Genomic DNA, 21,172 nt, shown 5'->3' with positions numbered 1-21,172 from the left:
AGGGGCTGAGGAAACCTCAGACGAGGGTTCTGCATTGAAGGCAGAGAGGGAGCTAGACAGCAGTGAGGCAGAGGAACAGCTGGAGCCTGTTCCCAGTGTGCACATGCGCGGAGCTGCCAGAATACAAGAACAACTAAAAAAGCAGGGTTGACTTAGGAGTAAAGCCACATCTTGGAAGTGATTGGCCCCTCCTATAGGAAACAAAAGAGGAGCGAATGGGGAGGGGACTTTTGCAGGGAACAATTGTTCCTTCGGTCATTTCAAGAGTGGAAAGTTCTGTGTGTGACTTTAAGAGGCTCTGTGCCAAGTGTTGCCTTGCCCTGCTAGTTATCTGGCAGCTCTCCAAACGAGATAAGGTTCGTGTTGATAAACATTCCTTGGAAAGGCCGTTTGCCAAGCCTTGCTGACTGTGAATTAAAGGAATTCACAGTCATGTAAATAAAAGGAGTTTTTCCAGGACCAAGACTCTGCTTCATGCTTTTTAAGGAAGCCTGGGTCAGAACAATTGTTAATGGTGCGCGCTGGAGAAACAATAGTGGGCGTAACTCTGTGGGAGTAATTCTGCAAAAAAAAGAATGCGCTCATAATTCACATTTCAGAAAAGAAGAGAAAATGATGCAGTCATATATATGGATATAATAGATGATATAAACATAAATACTCATCTTTAACCAATCTCAAGTTATCGTATTTTTCGGAGTATACGATGCACCGAAGTATAAGACGCACCAAGATTGAAGAGATAATAATAAAAAAAAACTTTTTGCTCTCTGCAGACCTCCCAATCTTCTGCACGTTGAAAATGGGGCATGCAGAGAATTTGACAGGCCTGCAAAGTGCTCCTAGGAGCTTGGGGGGCTGGGGGGCAAAAACGAACAAAAAATGGCCCATTTTTTACTCATTTTTGCCCTCCCAAGCCCCCAGGAGCACTCTGGAAGCCACCTAAAGGCTCATTTTTTTGCCAAAAAAAGGGGCATGCATAGCCTTTAGGAGGCTTCCAAAGTGCTCCTGGAGGCTGGGGGGGGGGCAAAAACAAGCAAAAAGCTGTCCATTTTTTACTCGTTTTTGCCCTCCCCAGCCCCCAGGAGACTCTGGAAGTTACCTAAAGGCTATGCATGGCCATTTTGATGAAGGGGGCGGTGTTTTGGGAGGCCAAAAATGCTGTATTCAGTGTATAAGACACACCCAGATTTTCACCCTCTTTTTGGGGGGGAAAGGTGCGTCTTATACTCTGAAAAATATGGTACTTCCTCCCTATCTATGGTTACTATCTTCAGGAAAGAATTACAGATAAGTTCTCAGCTTACAAGAATTCATTTAGTGACACTGCAAAGTTACAACAGCACTGGGGGAAAAAGTGAGTTAGGACCATTTTTCGCACCTATAAAAAATGGATGTTGAGCCATACCTGTGGTCACATGATCAAAATTCAGATGCTTGGCTGAATTTTTGACTCCTATTTCTGATGGTTGCAGTGTCACGTGATTCCTTTTTGCGAACTACCAAGCAAAGGGGGAAGCCAAATGCATGTAACAGACGTGTTACTACCTTGACACTTGCAAGGATTCACTTAACAATAGCGATGAAAGGTCATAAAATGGGGCAAAACAACGATCTCACTTAGCAACAGAAATGTTGGCGCTCGGTTGGGCTCATATGCTGAGGACTACCTGTATTGATTTAATTTTTAAAAAATACCAGTTACATTGCCTTAGAAATTTGGATCAATCTTAATTGCAAAGCCGTCCCTTCAAGGCTGCCACTTCTCCTGTGCCAATTAGCACACATTTGTTGATGTTTCTGTTTTCGCTCACATCCCACTTCTTTAAGAGTGTGCAATCTAAAGTGTAGACATTAATTTGGCATGAAGCACATCTTAGCACTAAGCTCTTGTGGGAATTCCAGCCGCTCTGTTCCTTGTTTCTTTGTTACGGATTAGAGCCAAATATTTTCTTCAGGAGCACAAAGTAATATACCCAGATTACAGATTCACAGAGTTGGAAGGGACCTTGTAGGTCATCTAGTCCAAACCCCGCCTCCCAAGTAGGAGACCCATCACCATTTCTGACCGATGGCAGTCCAGTCTCTTCTTGAAAGCTTCCAGTGATAAAGCTCCCACAATTTCTGAAGGCAATTTCTGTTCCGTTGGTTGATTGTTCTCACTGTCAGAAAATTTCTCCTTATTTCTAGGTTGAATCTCTCCTTGCTCAGTTTCCATCCATTATTCCTTGTCTGGCCTTTGGGTGCTTTGGAAAATAGCTTGATCCCTTCCTCTCTGTGGCAGCCCCTCAAATATTGGAAGACTGCTCTCCTGTCTCCCCTGGTCCTTCTCTTCACTAGACTAGCCAGGCCCAGTTCCTGCAACCGTTCATCATACGTTTTAGCCTCCAGGCCCCTATCCTCCTGGTTGCTCTTCTCTCCACTCTTTCTAGAGTTTCAACGTCTTTTTATAGTGTGGTGACCAAAACTGGATGCAGTACTCTAGGTGTGGCCTTACTAAGGCTTTATAGAGGGGTATTAGTACCTCACTTGATCTTGAGGTTTAATCCTACTATTAGTGCAATTTAGGATTGCATTGGCTTTTTTGTCTGTCACCGCACACTGCTGGCTCATATTTAGCTGATTGTCCACTAAGGCTCCAAGATCCCCCTCACAGTGACTGCTATTAAGCCCAGTTTCACCCAGTTTGTACTTTTGGTTTTTCTTACCTAACTGTAGAACTTCACTTTTCTCTATAATGAATTTCATTTTGTTAAATGGGGCCCTAGTACTCTTCCCTTCACTTTTCCAACTCTCCTTGATTAGTTTCCATCCATCGCTTCTTGTCTTGCCTCTGTTACTTGGGAAAATAAGTGCATCCTTTTCTTTCTGGCAGCCCCTCAAATACTGGTAAGGTAAAGGTTCACCATGCACATATGCGCTAGTTGTTCCCGTCTCTAGGGGGAGGTGCTCATCTCCATTTCAAAGCCAAAGAGCCAGTGCTGTCCAAAGAGGTCTCCGTGGTCATGTGGCCGACATGACTTACTGCTGAAGGCCCACGGAATGCTGTTACCTTCCCACCAAAGGTGGTTCCTATTTTTCTACTTGCATTTTTTACATGCTTTCAAACTGCTAGGTTGGCAAAAGCTGGGACAAGTAATGGGAGCTCACTACGTTAAGCGGCACTAGGGATTCAAACCACTGAACTGCCGATCTTTCCCACATGCTCAGCATTATAGCCACTGAGCCACTGATATCAACCCTCTGTTCTTTTATCCCTCCAGAGGTGACGCAGTTCACACCTGCTTTCATTTCGGAAAAAATCCTGTTGCGCCTTCTTAAGCACCGTGACGTCATCAATGAGCTGAAATTCGACGAGGAGGACAAGAAGTCTCCCCGGCATTTCCTCTTCAACCGGAACAAACCAGCCGATTTCTTCATCCTCATCCTTCAGGTAACGGGGGCTGCTCCAGATTCAACCGGAAAAGGAGGGGACCAATCTTACGGAAGTGGGAGGAGAAGGGGGTCTTAGGGGCACGTTGGGCTTGGGGTGATGTCACATGCATCACAAGCAGAGGTGGTATTCAGCCGGTTCTGAGCAGTTCTAGAGAACCGGTAGCGGAAATTTTGAGTAGTTTGGAGAACCGGCAAATACTACCTCTGGCTGGCCCCACCCTCATCTATTCTCTGCCTCCCGAGTCCCAGCTGATTGGGGGGGAATGGGCATTTTGCAGTATCCTTCCCCACCACACCCACCAAGCCACTGGCGCTGGCTTTTTGGCTTTGAAAGGATGAGCACCGCCCCCTAGAGTTGGGAATCACTAGCACATTCGTGCAAGGGGAACCTTTACCTTTTAACGATTCCAAGCTGGTGACTCACTTAACTCCGCCTCCCAAGCTCTGCCAATTCTTCTTCCTACAGTGATGAAACTTCATCCAATGCTATAACTTTCCTTCATGCTGTGAAGAAACTTGGGTTATCTGCATTAAATTCAGATTATGTAATTCGACTCATTTGCTCAATAATGAGGTTACATTGTTTGCATCCTTTGGGCAATGGCGTGATGCATGGGACGGCATTGTGGTGCATGCCAAATTTCCCTGTGTAGGTCTGGGTTTAACCAGGGTGGAAGGATTAGGGTGAAATCCGGGCCTTTCTCTACCATTCATTTGCAAACCATGGAATCTCGTAGCAGCTTTGAGCCTGGGAAATATGAGCAGAATTCGTCCTCCTTGGCAGAGTTGCTATTAAGAAGAAAAAAAACAGCAGGAGATTTTAAAGAGCTTTAATTGTTGCATCTTAATTGTGATATTTGGCTGAGAATGCCCACCCACCCCATCAACTCTCATCTTCTAAATCAACAGAATATAGTTTTTCTGAATTCTGTGGGCTTAGATTAAGCTCCAACTAGCATCTGTGGTATTATAAAACAGATTTTCTAATTGTACAGGCCACGGAACCTGTTAGAACCGCTGTAGTAACAAAATACTCTTTAAGTCAGGGATGTCCATCCTTTGTTCTCGGGAAGCTTCTGTTATCCATCTGTTATCCACGTTATCCTGGGTTGTATAAACAGAGGCATAGAGTCAAGACCACATGAAGTAGCAGTAGTGCCACTTTATAAAACCCTTAGTGTGGCCACACCTGGAATACTACAACACATTTTGGTCGCCCTAATACGAAACAGATTTTGAGACCTTGGAAAAAGTTCAGAGAAGGGCAACCAAGATGATCAAAGGCCTGGAGACTAAACTATATGAAGAATAGTTGCAGGATTTGGATACAGCCAGTCTAGAGAAAAGGAGGACTAGGGGGGACATGATAGCAATTTCCCAGTATTTGAGAGGCTGCCCCAAAGAAGAGGGGGTCAAATTATTCTCCAAAGCACCAGAAGGCAAGGCAAGAAACAATGGATGGAAACTAACTAAGGAGAGAAGCAACCTTAAATTAAGGAGAAACTTTCTAACAGTGAGGACAATTAACCAGTGGAACAACTTGCGACCAGAAATGGTGGGTGCTTCATCCCTGGAGGTTTTTAAGAAGAGATTGGACAGCCACTTATCTGAAATAATATTGGTTCTCCTGTTTGAGCAGAGGGCTAGACTAGAAGACCTCCAAGGTCCCTTCCAGCTCTATCCTATTCTTCTTAGCAACTTTACGGAGTGTGGACTTCATCTCCCAGAATTCCTCAGCCAGCTATGCTCCCCAGCCATTTTTTTTGCTATGGTGCCCGTCATTCTGAACATTATCCCGCTTCTGAGATTAGATTGGCCCATCTCTGTTTTTGGCTTTTTGTAAGATCCTGGATATTTGGCTTTTTGCCCAAGGTTGGAACTCTGGGTATTAGAGCTGTTTTCTGGTTGAGTGGATGATAGATTACATCAAGGGTTAAATCAGGCTGGTTGGGAAGTTCAGAGAGTTAAAGTCCACAAGTCTGAAAAGTTGCCAAAGTTGGATGCACCTGGATTAAATGAAGCTCATCTGTAATGTGTTTTGTTTTTATTCATTGCTTATTTTATATATGTAATTTGTTCGATCGTGAATTTTCCTGGCATCACATAAAAGTGAGTTGGACAGTTATATAAATCAGACCAATAAATGCATGAATAAAAATTTGCTTTCTTGGCTCTAAATGTGAACTGTAGTCAGAGGTGGGATTCAGCAGGCTCTGACCAGTTCTGGAGAACCGGTAGTAGAAATTTTGAGTAGTCCAGAGAACCGGTAAATACCACCTCTGACCCCATCTATGCTCTGCCTCCTGAGTCCCAGCTGATCGTGAGGAAATGGAGAGTTTGCAGTATCCTTCCCCTGCCACACCTACCAAGCCATGCCCACCAAACCAAGCCACGCCCACCAAATCATCACACCCACCAAGCCACGCCCACAGAACCAAGAGTAAAAAAAATTGAATCCCACCACTGACCGTAGTGTAAAAAAAACACGAACTATGTATTAATTTCAATACCTCCTTCTCCCCCTTATCTTAATCTGGATAGAAGCCCCTACATTTGCAATTCTGTTTTATTTTTAAACTCCAATTTACTCCTGGTGAAGATTGCAATGCTTGGAAATGAGGACCATTTCCCCAAAAGATTGTTCTCACCTAGGCTTCCCAAAAGCACAAAGCCAACTCCTCATCCTGATAAAACACCTTTTGTTTAGTTTAAAGTGAATTCCTCTCCAGCAAAGTCCCAGCCAACAGTCTTTCAAAAGATTTCACCACTAAAGACCTTTATTCGGCTTGGAGAGCTGCCAGGCCGATATCTTCCAAACACCATGATGTAGCAGCAATTACTTGGAAGTCAGGAACAGATCTTCACCCTCATGAATTGAACTAATTGTCTCCTGCAAACTCCCCTCCCCTTTCGCTCCTCTTTTATTCCCTAGGGGAAGGGCCATTCAACGGCCACCTGTATCTTTACTCCCGAGTCGGTCCTTGTTCCTTAGCTGTTCCCTTCGTCTGGCAGCTCTGCGCATGCAAACATTGGGAACAGGCTCCAGCTGTTCTTCTGCCCCACTGATGTCTGACTCTGAAGGCAGCTGATAACTGGCATACGGCCCTGGCTCCCTCTCTGCCTCCGACACAGAGCCCTCATCCGAACGTTCCCCAGACTCCAGGACTGGCCCAGGTTCCTCCCCAACCTCCTCACTGTCTGAGTCTGCCACTGGAAATGCCACAACAGAGATATCCCCCGCCCTCGCTACCGTTTTTATTCTGCAAAGTAAGGTCCCAATTCAGATCAAAAACACCTTTGAATATAAAAGGGGAGGAATGCAACCCCATATCCATTTCCCTAAAATAATAACCTTCAACATTTTCTTTAGCTGCACTGAAAGACTTCTGAAAAGCTGCTAAACTGGTGATGTTTTATCCTGACTTTTATTTTGATCTTTGCTTTCAGGGCAAAGTGGAGGTAGAAGCCGGGAAGGAGAACATGAAGTTTGAAACTGGACCGTTCTCTTATTACGGAGTGACGGCTTTGAGTCCAGCTGTCACAAGTAAGTTCCCCACTTCACTTTGGCTGCATTGGGGTGGGGGGGGGGCAGCGCAAGAGGAGGCCCAGGAAAATGCCAGATCACAGAGTGAGCCTCCAAGTGTTATTCTTTGAGTCACTTATCTATTCAGTGTTGTGGGGGGGGGGAAGTGTCCATCCGGCTTCAGTTCCAAGTGGGGAAAAAGACATTGGAAACATGGAGACTGCTTGGAAAGAAGGTTTTAATGGTGAACAGGATCACATGTCTTGAAGAGGTTGGGTGAAGAAGAAAAAAAGAGAGGAGATGCTCTGGGTTTTATGCCCTCCCTCGGACTTTGAATTTGAGCTTGTATTCTGATTGGTTGTCAGACTCCCATGGCAACTCGGTAGGCTGTCCTGAGTCCCAAGCTTGGTTGACTCTTGCTGGGTGATGATGTAATGAAAGGGCTTTGGACAATTCCTATTATGGCTCTGCCTGAAGGAGGTGGATCCTTGTTATGTAGAATAGATTGGCCCAGGCCTTTAATGGCTCATTGACAAAGGGGGGGCAGGCGTGGGGGCTGAGTCTCTGCCTCCCTTTTAATGTCCTTTTAATATTTCCTAAAGTATCTCATTTTCCTAGGAGAGGGGTGGGTGCTAACTCCCTACAGTGTTTTGAATAAGCACTGATGATGTTACGTAGTTGGGTAATGAAACATCTGCAGGCAAACAACTAAGCTCAGAGAAGAGAAGGAGCCCAAAATTTAGGATTTTTGCCTTACCACCCCCCCAAAAAATCAAGAAACCTCAGCAGGTTACAAGGTTGTCCTTGACTTATGACCACAACGTCGGTTAAGTGGATTTTGCCCCATTTTATGATTTTTCTTGCCCTCTTTGTTAAGGGAATCACTGCAGTTGTTAAGTGAGTAACCCCAGTTGTTAGGTGAATGAGGGTTCCCCTTTGTCAGGAGGTCGCAAAACGGGATCACATAACATTGCAACCGTCATAAATGCAAGTTAGTTACCAAGCATCCGAATTTTGATCACATGACCATGAGGATGTGGCAATGGTCCTAAGCAGCAGAAGGTTTCACATTTTGTTACCACTGGTTTGCCACACCAGTGCCGCCTCGCGCCTGCATGCACCTGGCCTCACAAATGTGCTTAAATAGGATGGCATAGAGCCTGGGTGGATGGGTGGCCCCCCAGGCCCCCCCACAATTTCCCTACTGGTTTGGGCAAACCTGTCAGCACTCCTTCATTCGATAATCAGGAAAGAAGACCACAGGACTCCATTGGTAGAAATCAAGTGTACTTTTACTAATTATAAATGATCAGAAGCGAAGCAAAGTGAAGTCTGATTATTTAGGCGCGAAAGCAAATAATATATTGTATAATTCATTCCCCTCCCCTTGGCATCCCATGTACAGTCCAATCATAATTCTCCCAAGTGTCAGGTGTGAGATAACTTCGAAAGGCATCACTAGGATGGAATGCTGGTGCCGTTGGCCTTGGCGGGAAACACTCCTCCTCCACATGCGCAGTAAGGTGGACAGTTCAAACTCAAGAATCTTCCTCCAGCACAACAATCAGTCCCCTCCCAAATACCATGCCCCCCCTCCCCGTTTCAATGGCAGCCGAAGCAGCAGCAAAGCGGAGGCTGACAAAACCAGTCCGAACGGCTGAATACCATCTCTAGTCCTAAGGGTGAAAAATGGTCATAGGTCACTTTTTTCAGTGCCGTCGTATCTTTGAACCCTCCCTGAATGAACTGAATGGCCTCTTTAACCCCTCTGTGGCCAACTGTGTTAACATGGAAGAGCTCCTTCTCAACAGAGGGGGAGGGATGCAAGACCATCTTTCTCCAATCCTCCACACAGTCCTTTCAAGAGTCCCAAGAAGACTCCACACACCCATTTGCACCACTCAGGTGACTCCTGAGGACACAGATAAACCTCCAAGTGGCCTCAAGGACTCTCCGAGAGAGTACCAATGACCAGATGACTGCAAGGAATATAAATCCTTCCATTCCCCACCATCCTGTCAGAGCTGAAGAAGCTTCTTGGATGAGAAGTGAAATGGCTTCAAAAGAAAAAAAACAAGAAAGTCCATTTGTCTCCTGAAAAAAAGCACTTTTGGGACAACCGTGATCTGGATGACTTAGAATCTCTACAGACTTTAGCTATACAATTTGGGATGAGCATCCTTGGAATGGTGCGGGAGAAGGAATGGATTTCCAGAGAGAAAAAATGCAGACTACGGGAACTCGGGTGACCCTGAGAATACAGAAAAACTCCAAGAAGCATCAACAACCCTCTAAAAGGATGCAGGTGTCCAGCTGTCTGCAAGGAGTATACATCCTTCCATTCCCCACCATCCAGCCAGAGCTGAAGAAGCTTCTTGGATGAGAAGCAGAATGTCTTCAAAAGAAAAAAAAAATCAAGAAAGTCCAGTTGCCTCCTGAAAAAACACTTTTGGGACAACCTGGATGACAGAGAATCTCCATAGCTCTTGAGCAATTGACTCAGCCTGAACAAGCTTTTTAATGCAATGGGAGGGAAAACACACACAGGACCAATAAAACTGCCCCAAGGGAAAGTTTCTCCTCTCCTCTCCAGCTGCCAATGTCCTTTTTTGATTAAAGTTGAGTCTTCTGGTTTCAGTAACATTCAGTGTTAGGTTTCCGCCCTCTAGTGGCTGACATTCAGCTTTACAGCTTCCTCTGCAGAATAGGCAGTGCTTAATTGGTCACTGAAAAAAGGGACTTGTGACCATTTTTCACACTTACGACCATTGCAGCATCCCCAGGGTCATGCAGCTGATTCATATTTATGATGGTCGCAGTATCCCGGGGATCGTGTGATCTCGTGGACCTTCTGATAAGCAAAGTCAACGGGGAACCCAAATTTGCTTAACAACCGGACTACTAACTTAGAAACTGCAGTGATTCACTTAACAAATGAATAACAGTACAACAGAGTTGGAAGGGACCTCGGAGGTCTTCTAGTCCAACCCCCTGCTTAGGCAGGAAAATCTACACCACTTCAGACAAAGGATTAGTTAACATCTTCTTAAAAACTTCCAGTGTTGCAGCATTCACAATTTCTGGAGGCAAGTTGTTCTACTGATTAATTGTTCTCACTGTCAGGAAATTCCTCTCTCCTTGATTAGTTTCCACCCATTGCTTCTTGTTCTGCCCTCTGGTGCTTTGGAGAATATCTTGACTTGACTCTTCTTTGTGGCAACCTCTGAGATATCGGAAGACTGCTATCATTTCTCCCCTAGTGTTTCTTTGCATTAAACTATTGGAATATTCTTAGAAAAATCATAAAACCCACTTCACAAATGTCTCGCATAGCCACATCAATTTTGGGCTCCATTGTAGTTGTAAGTCATGGACTACCTGTACTTACGACCTGGATTCAGACTTCTGATGGATGCCCCAACCCCTTTGGATCACGTGAATTGGATTTGGACTTGACCCTCAGCCTGCATTTGAAGTCATTTGCAGGGCCCCATCAGACGCAAAAAAACCGGGAGCCAAGATAGACTTCCAAAGCACGATGAGTTTTTTTCATGCTACTTGTACCCAAAATACTGATCTATCAATGCTGAAGGCAATTGGTGCCAGATAAGCATCAACGGACTTGAAAGGGGGGGGGGGGGGCTGGAATTATAACTCTTACCATCTGATAATCCGGCGTTGCCCAGGTATTTATAGATGTCAAAGCATTTGTCTGACCAGGAGCCATTGAGAGGGGCCTTTCTTCCCCCTACTCCCACGCCCATCATCCCTGTCCTCTCCCTTCCCCCTCCCATGCGCTCCTCTTCCTCGCCCTGTCTACGATCCTGGCACTTTGCCCCAAATCCATCAGGCACTTCCCCATTGGTCCACTGGAGGGCTTTCCAGAGGAAGCTGCGAAGGAACTGATATCACAAACAATTGCCGCTCTAGGAAGCCACACTCGCTCTCCTTAATGGGCCAGGCGTTCCAGAATTATGTTGGAACATACACACAGACACACACCCATACCCCAGGAGTCTCTCCCCCACCCCAGTATTTGTTTCCAGAGCATAAGTTGTCTGTGTACCAAGTTTGGTTGAAATTGCTTGAGGCGTTCCAGAGTTATGCTGGAACATAACATCCATACATAGAGCCATATAGATAGATGATAGATAGATAGATGGATGGATGGATGGATGGATGGATGGATGGATGGATGGATGGATGGATGATAGATGGATGGATGGATGGATGGATGATAGATGATTGATAGATAGATAGATAGATAGATAGATAGATAGATAGATAGATAGATAGATGATAGATAGATAGATAGATAGATAGATAGATAGATAGATAGATAGATAGATAGAGGCATCGTGATTCCAAGCTGATGATGCTTTTGACTCCACCCTCAGGCTCAGTCTGGTAATCTCCTGCAAACTTGTGCTCACACGACTATAATTTGTGACATTTTTAGCTGGAAACCAACTGTTACTTCTAATTTCCAGCAAAAACCAACCACCAACCACTGGGTTCATTTAACCACGATGACATTCACTCAGTGACCATAGCTTTCACTTTATGACTTCAGTGTTTGTTTTACCACATTCACCAAACGATGGGGTGGGGTGGTGGAAAAAGGCATAAACTCACGTGCGATCATTTGATGATCTGCTTAACCATTTGGCTCAACTTACAACCGTAATTCAGAGCTCAATGATGGTTATAAGTCGAGAACTACTTGTAATGTTGTCATTCCGTGCACGGCAATGTTATTGTTGATTTTTGTTTCTCCTTTTGCATCTCTCTCTTTTGTCCGGTTCCATCACCTCCTCCTTCCCCTCCATTCTGTGTGCCTGTAGCACCGCCGGATAGATCCCAGCCCCAGTCCATTATACAGAGAGGATCCTTGCATTCCAAGCTGTCAGGTAAAAAAATATATGCATTTGATGCTTGGGGGCGGGTGAGTGCCAACGCATGAATGCTTTGCTTGGTGAGGTGCAGGAGAGTTGACCAAAGAATGCCATAATTCCATGAAAAGATGCTTGGAGATTGGAAATGAAGACTCATCTAGGCCAAATGTATCTTCTCTTTCTTCTCCTCCTCCTCCTCCACCTCCTCCTCCTCCTCTTCTTCTTCTTCTTCTCCTCCTCCTCCTCCTCCTCCATTATGGGACATTGGCGATCATGTTGGCAATCCTATTTTGATCAACAGCCGTATGGAAAAGTGCTGCTGAGTTTTGTCCAAACCAGTCCCTTAGATTTTGAACCCATGATGTTCTTCTTCTGCCTGGACCTCCTTTGCCTTCAATCTTTCCTTGGACGATTAAGTGAAGAATGCCATATTTTTCCAGGTGTCTCCTCACATCTCCGAAATAACCTACCTGTTCTGTCCCAGTCTTAGCAGAAACAAGAAACAGATTCCTTGTCACAAAAAACCCCTCTTTATTTATCTCCTGTGAATTAATGGCATTCACACACCGAAAAGTCCAGGCAAGAGTCCTTCAAAGAGTAACAGACCTTATCAGTTCCTTGTGATAATTGCCAGACCATGAACTCACAGCCAAAGGGTTATGAAGTTCTGGCAAGCAGTCTTTGTGGCATGAAACACAATGAGCAAAATCTCCAGAAATACGAACAGTTGTCTCCTACGACCACCACTCCCCTTTCCTTCTATTTATTCCCAGACAGGGAGGGACCATTCAGCGTCCACGTGTGCTTTAAACCATTAAAGTCAGGGTTTTCAAACTGGATTTCTTCGAGGGCCAGATCAACATTGTAGTTCTCTGTGGGCTGGCCGTGGGAGGAGAGGGGATGGATGCCACCTGCAGCACCCTGTTGGCCAAAACAAGGTGCGGGGGGCCTCACACGACCCCCTCGGGTCCCATTTTCTACCTGGATGGCCTCCTGCAGCACCCTGCTGGCCAAAATGGAGTGCTGGGGGCTTTGTGTGGCCCCTCTGTGCCCTGTTTTTGACCTGGACGGCCTCCTGCAGCACTCTGCCAACCAAAATGCGGTGCAGGGAGCCTCAAACATGCCCCCCTGCCTCATTTTGGCAGGAGGCTGTCCAGGTCGAAAAGGGAGCACATGGCACACTTTGGCTGCCAAAGGCTCCTTCTATTTCCAGGCTGGCCCCATGGGCCAGATTTAAGCGCCCTGCGTGCCGCATCCCACCTGCGGACCTTGAGTTTGACACCCCTGGTTTTAGTGAAGCCAAATTTAAATTCTGTTAACTTTGAAGAGTGGGTTGATCACACGGCATTCCAAACTATGTATTGGGATCCTTAGACCCTAAAATAGTGTTTCTCAACCTTGGCAACTTGAAGATGTCCGGACTTCAACTCCCAGAATTCCCCAGCCAGCGAATGCTGGCTGGGGAATTCTGAGAGTTGAAGTCCGGACATCTTCAAGTTGCCAAGGTTGAGAAACACTGCCCTAAAATGTGGAGTTATGAGGGTAGCGATGGAGCAGAAGCCAGCTTCAAGACCAGCTATGGAAGCTCGCTTTTGGCCAGCGCATAATTTACCTCATATTGTTAATGGAGAAAAAAATTGGAAAAGGAGATGCTGTTCCCATGAGCCTCTAGAAGAAGGGTTTAGCTGAAAGCTCCACATGTCCAACTCATTAATTTATGGACTTCAACTCCCAGAGTTCCTCAGCCAGCAAAGTTGCCAACCTTGTCAACTTTAAGACTTGTGGAGTTCAACTCCCAGAATCCAACTCAATGTTGTTGTCGTTGTGAAGTTATGTCCGACCCATCGTGACCCCATAGACAACATTCCTCCAGGCCTTCCTGTCCTTTACCTTCCCCGGAGTCCATTTAAGCTCATGCTGACCGCTTCCGTGACTCCATCCAGCCACCTCCTTCTCTGTTGTCCCCTTCTTTTTTTGCCCTCCATCTTTCCCAACATGAGGCTCTTCTCCACTGAGTCCTTCCTTCTCATTAGGTGGTCAAAATATTTGAGTTTCCTCTTCAGGATCAGGATTTTTGCCCTCCCCAGCCCCCAGGAGCACTCTACAAGCCTTCTAAAGGCTCTGCACGTCCATTTTGTGAAGGGGGTGGTGTTTCAGTAGACCAAAAAATGCTGTATTCAGTGTATAAGATGCACCCAGATTTTCACCCTCTTTTTGGGGGGAAAGGTGCGTCTTATACTCTGAAAAATATGGTAATTTGACCTGATTCCTGCATTATCTTCCTCTCCGTTTAGTTTCAGAAATACGTTCTCCGTCTCACATGAGTAATCTGAACCGCTCGGCGTCCCTTTGCTACCATGAGCGCACCGAGTCCATCTCTTCCAATATCAGTGGCAGCAACAACCAGCTTAATGTCATCGCAAGTTCCCAGAACCTCTCGGACTTCAGTGTTCGTGCTCTGACAGATCTCCAGTATGTCAAGGTGAGCTTTAGGCCTGAGTCTCCCAAGAGTTAAACTGAACTTATTCTCAGTTTTATGCATTCAAATACCGTAAAAGCAGATTTGCTTCAAAATAGAGACATGTGGGTCTTGTGCAATCAGGCAGGGTCAGCTGCCATCAATCAAGCAATGGCATCTAGGGGGGCCTAGGAAGTGGACCTCCTCTGTCCGAGCTTCTGACCCTGGAACAGCCCGAGATTCAGGTTAATGTCAGCATTCCAAATAAATAAATAACACTCCAAGGCTAGAAGTTCCTCAAAGTTGCATTTTATTAAGAGAGCCATGTTGGCACATCTGGGAAAACCCGAATCTGAAAGCTTCCGGGTTTTCTCCACCCAGTTGTAAATTCAAGATCCTGCTCCAACACCCATCACATGGTCCAATCTCCCACTGCCACAAAGACAGATTTCTCCCATCCAGATCCGGCCAAGTGCAGACACAAAGATGACCTTGGTTTTTTTAAGAAGAATGTTGTTATGGCTACGTAACATCCAACTCCATATAATCCGCCCTCCCGGTTTCCTACAGTAGAAAGTGTGGCAGGCCTGAAATTCAAAAAGAAAAGATGGCTTGCAGGCATGACCACAGACATTCCTACAACGCTTGCCCCCTGAAAACAGGACTTCTGCTCCATGCGTTTGGTGGAGTTTTTAATTCAGGGATGATATTTCCAGAGGTGGGTTCCTACCGGTTCGGCCCGGTTCAGCCGAGTAGGTAGTAACTTGGCCAGGCATGCCCCCAAACTGGTTCTATCGGCGGCACCATCTTGTTTTTTGCTTCTGCACATGTGCAGAAGCAATTTGTATACTACTGTGCATGCATGCAAGTAGCGTGCCCCCCTTGAAGTGTGTCCCTGAGCGAAACGGCAGTAACAGAAGCCGGAACCCACCCCTACATGTCCCCCCCACCCCCCAAAAAATAGTTAGTTATTTGATTGCCTTAATAGAGGGATAGAATCAAGATCATGTGAAGTGTTAATACCACTTTATAAGGCCTTGGTAAGGCCACACTTGAAATTCTGCATCCAGTTTTGGTCGCCACGATATAGAAAAAATGTGGAGACTCTAGAAAGAGTGCAGAGAAGAGCCACAAAGATAATTAGGAGACTGGAGGCTAAAACATATAAAGAATGGTTGCAGGAACTGTGTGTGTCTAGTTTAATGAAAAGAAGGACCAGGGGAGACATGATAGCAGTGTTCCAATATCTCAGGGGTTGCCACAAAGAAGAGGGAGTCCAACTATTCTCCAAGGCACCTGAGGACAGAACAAGAGGCAATGGGTGGAAACTAATCAAGGAGAGAAGCAACTTAGAACTAATGAGACATTTCCTGACAGAACAATTAATCAGTGCAACAACTTGCCTCCAGAAGTTGTGAATGCTCCAACACTGGAAGTCTTTAAGAAGATGTTGGATAGCCATTTGTCTGAAACAATATAGGATTTCCTGCCTAGGCAGGGGGTTGGTCTAGAAGACCTCCAAGGTCCCTTCCAACTCTGCTATTGTATTGTATTGTATGTAAAGATTTGGAAGAGCATTTCTGGTTTTAGATAACGGGATTCAGTAAAATATTCTGTTTCTGAAGTACATGGATGGGATTATGCTGTAGAGCAGGGGTGGCAAACTGAAGGCCCGTGGCCCACATCTGGCCCACAAGGTGCTTAAATCTACCCCACAGGACCACCCTGGAGGTAGTGAAGGACCGGCCTGTGGTGCCTCTGCCAGTGAAAATGGTATTGGCTCCATTTTCAGCCACGATGGCTTCCTGCAGCCCTCTGCTAGCGAAAATGGACCCTGGGAAGGCTGTCGCTGCTGAAAACGGAGCCCAGGCTGCCTCTTCAAGCTCCATTTTTGCTGGGAAAGGGTTGCAGGAGGCCGTCGCGGCTCAAAATGGAGCCAACTTCATTTTCGTTGGCAAAGGCACGGCAGGCTGGTCCTTCGAACATCAAATCTAGAGTGGCCGGTCATAAGTTGAGGACTGCCTGTAATGCATAATTTGTGGGAGCTTCATCACTGGAAACTTTCAAGAAGAGACTGGACTGCCATCTGTCAAAAATGGCATAGGGTCTCCTGTGTCATGCCTGCAGCCATCTTTTCTTTTGGATCTCAGGCCTGCCACACTTTCTATTATTCTACTGTGCATTTTCTATTGTGAGAAAATGGCCGGGGAGGATTGTACAGAGTTAGATGATATATAGCCATAACAAAATACTTTCTAGAAAGCCAAGGTCATCCTTTGTCTCTGCATCTCTGCACCTGACCGGAACTCAGTGGGTGGAACTGCCAGCATGGCAGTGGAAGATTGGACCATGTGATGGACTTGTGGGTGTGGGGGCAAGATCTTGAACTTTCAACTGGGTGAGGAAAACTGGGAAGCTTTCATATCCAGGTTTTCCCAGATGTGCCAACATGGCTCTCTTAATAAATTGGAACTTTGAGGGATACTTTGCCTGGGACTCCGATTTAATTTTGGATGCTTTTGGAACCCTGACATCCTGCTTGGGTGGGGGACTGGACTGGATGACCTACAAGGTCCCTTCCAACTCTGTTAATCTGAAATGAATAGTCGTTTGTTTTCATGTTCTAATGATCCTTATTTTAATCACGCTTCTTCACCCGCTCTCTCTCTCTCTCTCTCTCTTTCTTTGTCCGGGCAGATCACGCGCCTCCAGTACCAAAACGGTCTCTTGGCCTCCCGCCTGGAGAGCTGCCCCCAAACCCCCGATGGGAGCCCCCCCAAATCGGACCCCTCCTTGCCCGAAAAGGCAGGCACCCGCTCGAACAACGAGATGATTGGCCTCTTGAACGAAAGGAACTGCCAGCATCAAAAGACGAACCACAACCCTTCCGACAACGTGGTCTGACCTCAGCGTTAGGGGCACTTTGGTCCCCCATGGTCCAGCTGGCTTACTTTTTCCTTTCCAAAGACACGAAGAAGTGCCCACAGAAGATTCTGATTGTGCGTCTTATTAACCTCAGGTAGCCTCTTCCATCTGCCCTCTCCGGAAACGTTTCCGACTCACTTGCCCTGTGGTTTTTATTTTTTATTTTTCCAGCCAGGTGGTCTGGAACTGAGAAGAGAAGCTGGCCTGCCAGCCAGCCTTGTAAAAAGCAGTAGTTCAGCCACCTATTCTAAGGTGACAGGCCCCGTCTTCGTTCTGGGTCCTTCCTTTGCCTGCATCACAGTGATTTGGATTAGCAGGACAAGAAGACTCCCTCTTCTCTGTGCTGGTTTTTAACTCAATGGAGAGGAAGGCGAGCCTCGGTGCAGCCCAAGGGTACTTCAGAAGACTTGCCTTGTGGGGCCTGCCTTCCCCACCAGAGAAAAGATGCCCTTCCAAAGGAGCCCTTGGCTACGAAGGTGGCACAGAAGAGATGCAGGATGACGGAGATGCCAGCCACTCTCTCTTGATAAGACAGACTTCGTTTTTTTCCCATCTCAGGGAGTTCTGAGACTTTTGTTATTTGGGATTATCTATTTCAGTGACAGCAAACCTTTTTGGCACCAAGTGCCCAAGCCCGAACGCGCATGAATGTGCATGCATACGCATGCTGGAGCATCGCAAACCCGAAGACCAGCTGGCCAGTGCGCACGTGCCAACTTGGGGGGGCTGTTTTCAGGCTGTGTTTTTTCAGGCCGTTTTTCGGATTCATTTTCAGGCCGTTTTTTAGCCACAAACAGCCTGAAACCACCCCCAAAAATGGCCTGAAAACAGCCTGGAAAAGGGCTTTTTGACTGTTTTTTTGGGCCGTTTTCAAGCCAGGTTTGTTTGGCCAAAAACAGCCTGGATTTTGGCTGTTTTTCAGGCTGTTTTCCAGTGCTCCAGCACCCGTAAAGACATGCATGTGTGTGCCGGCGACCAGAAGAGCAGCTGGCAACGGCACACATGCCCACAGAGTGTGCCCCAGGTTCGCCATCACAGATCCATTTCTCTTCCCCCCCCCCTCTTTAATCAAGCAGGTGTATATGCCTGATGAGGAGCAGCCAGCCAGAGTTTCCATGTTGGTAGAATCTGTCCCTTCTCCTCTGTTTTGGGAGGAAAGTTTGTTTTCCTGATTCAACCCGGGTTCTCCTTTCATTCCAGTTTTTTGGCTTCTGCTTCAAGAACCCTGAACCAAATCAGCCATAGGATAAGTAACGGCAGGAAGTCAATTGAAATTTGCATCTTGGTTGTATGGCAGATCAAATGCCTCCCTATACTGTTTTTGTTTTTTTAAACTCTGCAAATAGAAAACTTAATGTGGCGAGAAAAAAGTCGGGCAGAGGTACAGCTTGTCCTTCGACACGTGTTTCTTTCTACTTGCAGGAAGTTTTCTTCGTTTGGGTTAATCCAGGGGTCCTCAATTTTTTTAAACGGGGGAGGAGCCAATTCATGGTCCCTCAGATTGTGGGGGGAGTGCCAGGCTGATTCTGTGGGCGTGGCTAGGTGTCTGTGTGACTGGATGGGCGTGGCCATTTTAGCAGTCCAAATAAGACACACAAATTTAAATGTTAATTTCTTATGCTCCTGCGGGTGGAAAGCCGGTTAGTGAAGGGATGCGGCTGCTTTGGGATGTGCATTGCCAATTTTTGCCCAGGGACAGATGGACGGAGGAAACCCAAGCTAAGAAGCAGAGGTGGGGGGCACTGTTTTCCCCTCCCGGGGCTTCCGTGCATCGTGTTTTTGGATTCTCCAGCAGCTAGAAGCAAAAATGGCCTTACCTTCCAGTTCCATCCCATGGGGTTCGCCAGCTGAAGGATGGGGCCAATGGGTGGGAAGGGCAGCCTTGTGGTCCTATGCGGGCTGGATTCATGGCTCCAGAGGACCGTATCTGGCCCGTGGGCCGTAGTTTGAGAACCCCTGGGTTAATTGTTCTCATGTTGTTCTTTTTTTAAAAAAAACTTGGGGAAGATTTAAATTGAATACCCTTCGCTTTCTGTCTCCAGAGGTACTGTTTGTTTTGGCAACTTTCAGATTTGCAGTTTCAAGGTACCGTAGACAATTTGCGTGAGTTTCCGGCGCAATATATATATTAAGCCATGTTTTATTGGGATCTAGGACAACCGAGTGAATTTATTTGATTATGACGTGATCCAAGTATAATGTTATCCTCTCTGCTTTTCTGCAGCTTTTTGTTTTTACAATAATTGTTTTCCAACGGTTGGAATCAGAACAGGAGCTCAGGGCAGTTCATTTTCGGTGGCCAAATATTGTGCAATTATGTATTTTGATATAAAACAATTACAAACCTAGACTGGTGTGCGGTTTGAGGAACAACTTGGAGGCAACTAAGAAAAAAACAGCTTTTTGTAAACAGGACACGGAGCACTTTGATCAAGAGGCAAAAATGGCAGTTTCGTTTAAGGATGCATTCACTGGAACAGGTGTTGCATTCGAAACCTCACTGTTGCTGCACTCCCCCTCCTGCGAGTTCGAACGCTCAAGACTTCAGCAGGTGTTGCAAACTTGAAAACCAGATGGTGAATTGGTGAGCCAGCTCTTCAAGAGCCGGAGAGCACGTGTGAATGTGTGCTTGCGTTCAATCCCTGCCCTCGTAATCAGTTGCCATTCAGAAATGTCTTTTCAAATTTGCAAACCCATCTCTGGAAAATGGGAATCGTTTGCGCATCCCAGTTGAACGTTTTCATCCCTGTTCCTCTGCCGTCTTTAAATTCTCGTGCTTTCTTTTCATTTTTGCTTCCACTGACCTTCTGGAGTTTTAACCTCCCCAGATCTGTCAGGCTTCACTTCTTTTCATCCCTAGATAAAATGGGTGATAACAACTGGGGCATTATGGACTAAACTAAATTCTTGCCTCTATTCCAAACTAAAGGGACATGGTAGCTCAATGGCTAAGATGCTGAGCTTGTCGATCAGAAAGGTCAGCAGTTTGGAGGTTCAAATCTCTAATGTCGCATAACGGAGGGAGCTCCCATTCCTTGTCCCAGCTTCTGCCAACCTAGCAGTTCGAAAGCACGTAAAAATGCAAGTAGAAAAATAGGGAGCACCTTTGGTGGGAAGGTAACAGCGTTCCGTGCGCCTTCGGCATTGAGTCCTGCCAGCCACAAGACCACGGAGACATCTTCAGACAGCGCTGGCTCTTTGGCTTTGAAATGGAGATGAGCAGCGCCCCCTACAGTCGGGAACGACTGGCACATATGTGCAAGGGGAACTTTTACCTTTTTAATGAAACACATCTGGAAGGAATTAGGTTCAAGATGGCTGCCTACCCTACCCTGCTCTTCTTCTTTTTTATTTGGATTAGGTGTCTGTTGATTTTATGGATACTTCTGTTATTTGGGTGGGGGGGGACAATATAGAAGTGACTTCCTATTGTTGTTTTTTTCCTCAGGATTTTTAAAAAAAAAACCTTGTCGGTCTAACTTGCATTACCTGGCATTATCCCAACATCACCAAATTTGACCCCTATTTTAACTTGTTGAGATCAAAGAAGTTGGGCCATGGAAATCATGGAACTGAATTAAATGATTCCCAACCCCTGTTTGGCCCCTTTTCTTCTTTCCAGTTGACTTCAAGAGTGTCGTTTCCTGCTCATCCTACCCTACTTTTGGACACCCTACCTACTACCCTTGTCATCTCACAAAGGAAGGAAAAAGCACACTAATAATACTATATGAGTCATAATGCTACAACCATGCTAATGGATGCCAACTATTATATCTCCTGAGTCATCTAGTAACCTCTAGATAATTAAGAACACAATTAGGAATTAAGAAAATTAAAATAATGAAGAACTTGGTGGCTCCTTGTTTAAAGATTCATGGCACTTTCTGAATATATTGCAGAAGTGTGTTTTCTCCAGAGCCTCATCAAATTCTG

General features: G+C 46.0%; 1 protein-coding gene across 1 annotated transcript in view; it reads left to right on the top strand.

The window, feature by feature from the left end:
* Positions 1–20,782, top strand: part of CNNM4 (cyclin and CBS domain divalent metal cation transport mediator 4) — a 72,120-nt gene extending 51,338 nt beyond the window's left edge. Inside the window, exons 4-8 of the mRNA XM_087706116.1 lie at positions 3,264–3,433; positions 6,883–6,979; positions 11,803–11,868; positions 14,148–14,335; positions 17,009–20,782. Of these exons, the coding sequence (XP_087562242.1) occupies positions 3,264–3,433; positions 6,883–6,979; positions 11,803–11,868; positions 14,148–14,335; positions 17,009–17,215 (728 nt within the window). The 3' untranslated portion in view covers positions 17,216–20,782. The remainder of the gene's footprint in view (positions 1–3,263; positions 3,434–6,882; positions 6,980–11,802; positions 11,869–14,147; positions 14,336–17,008) is intronic.
* Positions 20,783–21,172: the final 390 nt, after the last annotated feature.

The sequence above is a fragment of the Thamnophis sirtalis genome, unplaced genomic scaffold, assembly GCF_051295495.1.
Source record: "Thamnophis sirtalis isolate CommonGarterSnake01/CBP01778 unplaced genomic scaffold, rThaSir2_p1.2 scaffold_2, whole genome shotgun sequence".
NCBI lineage: Eukaryota > Metazoa > Chordata > Lepidosauria > Squamata > Natricidae > Thamnophis > Thamnophis sirtalis.
This window is presented reverse-complemented; position numbering and strand designations above follow the sequence as displayed.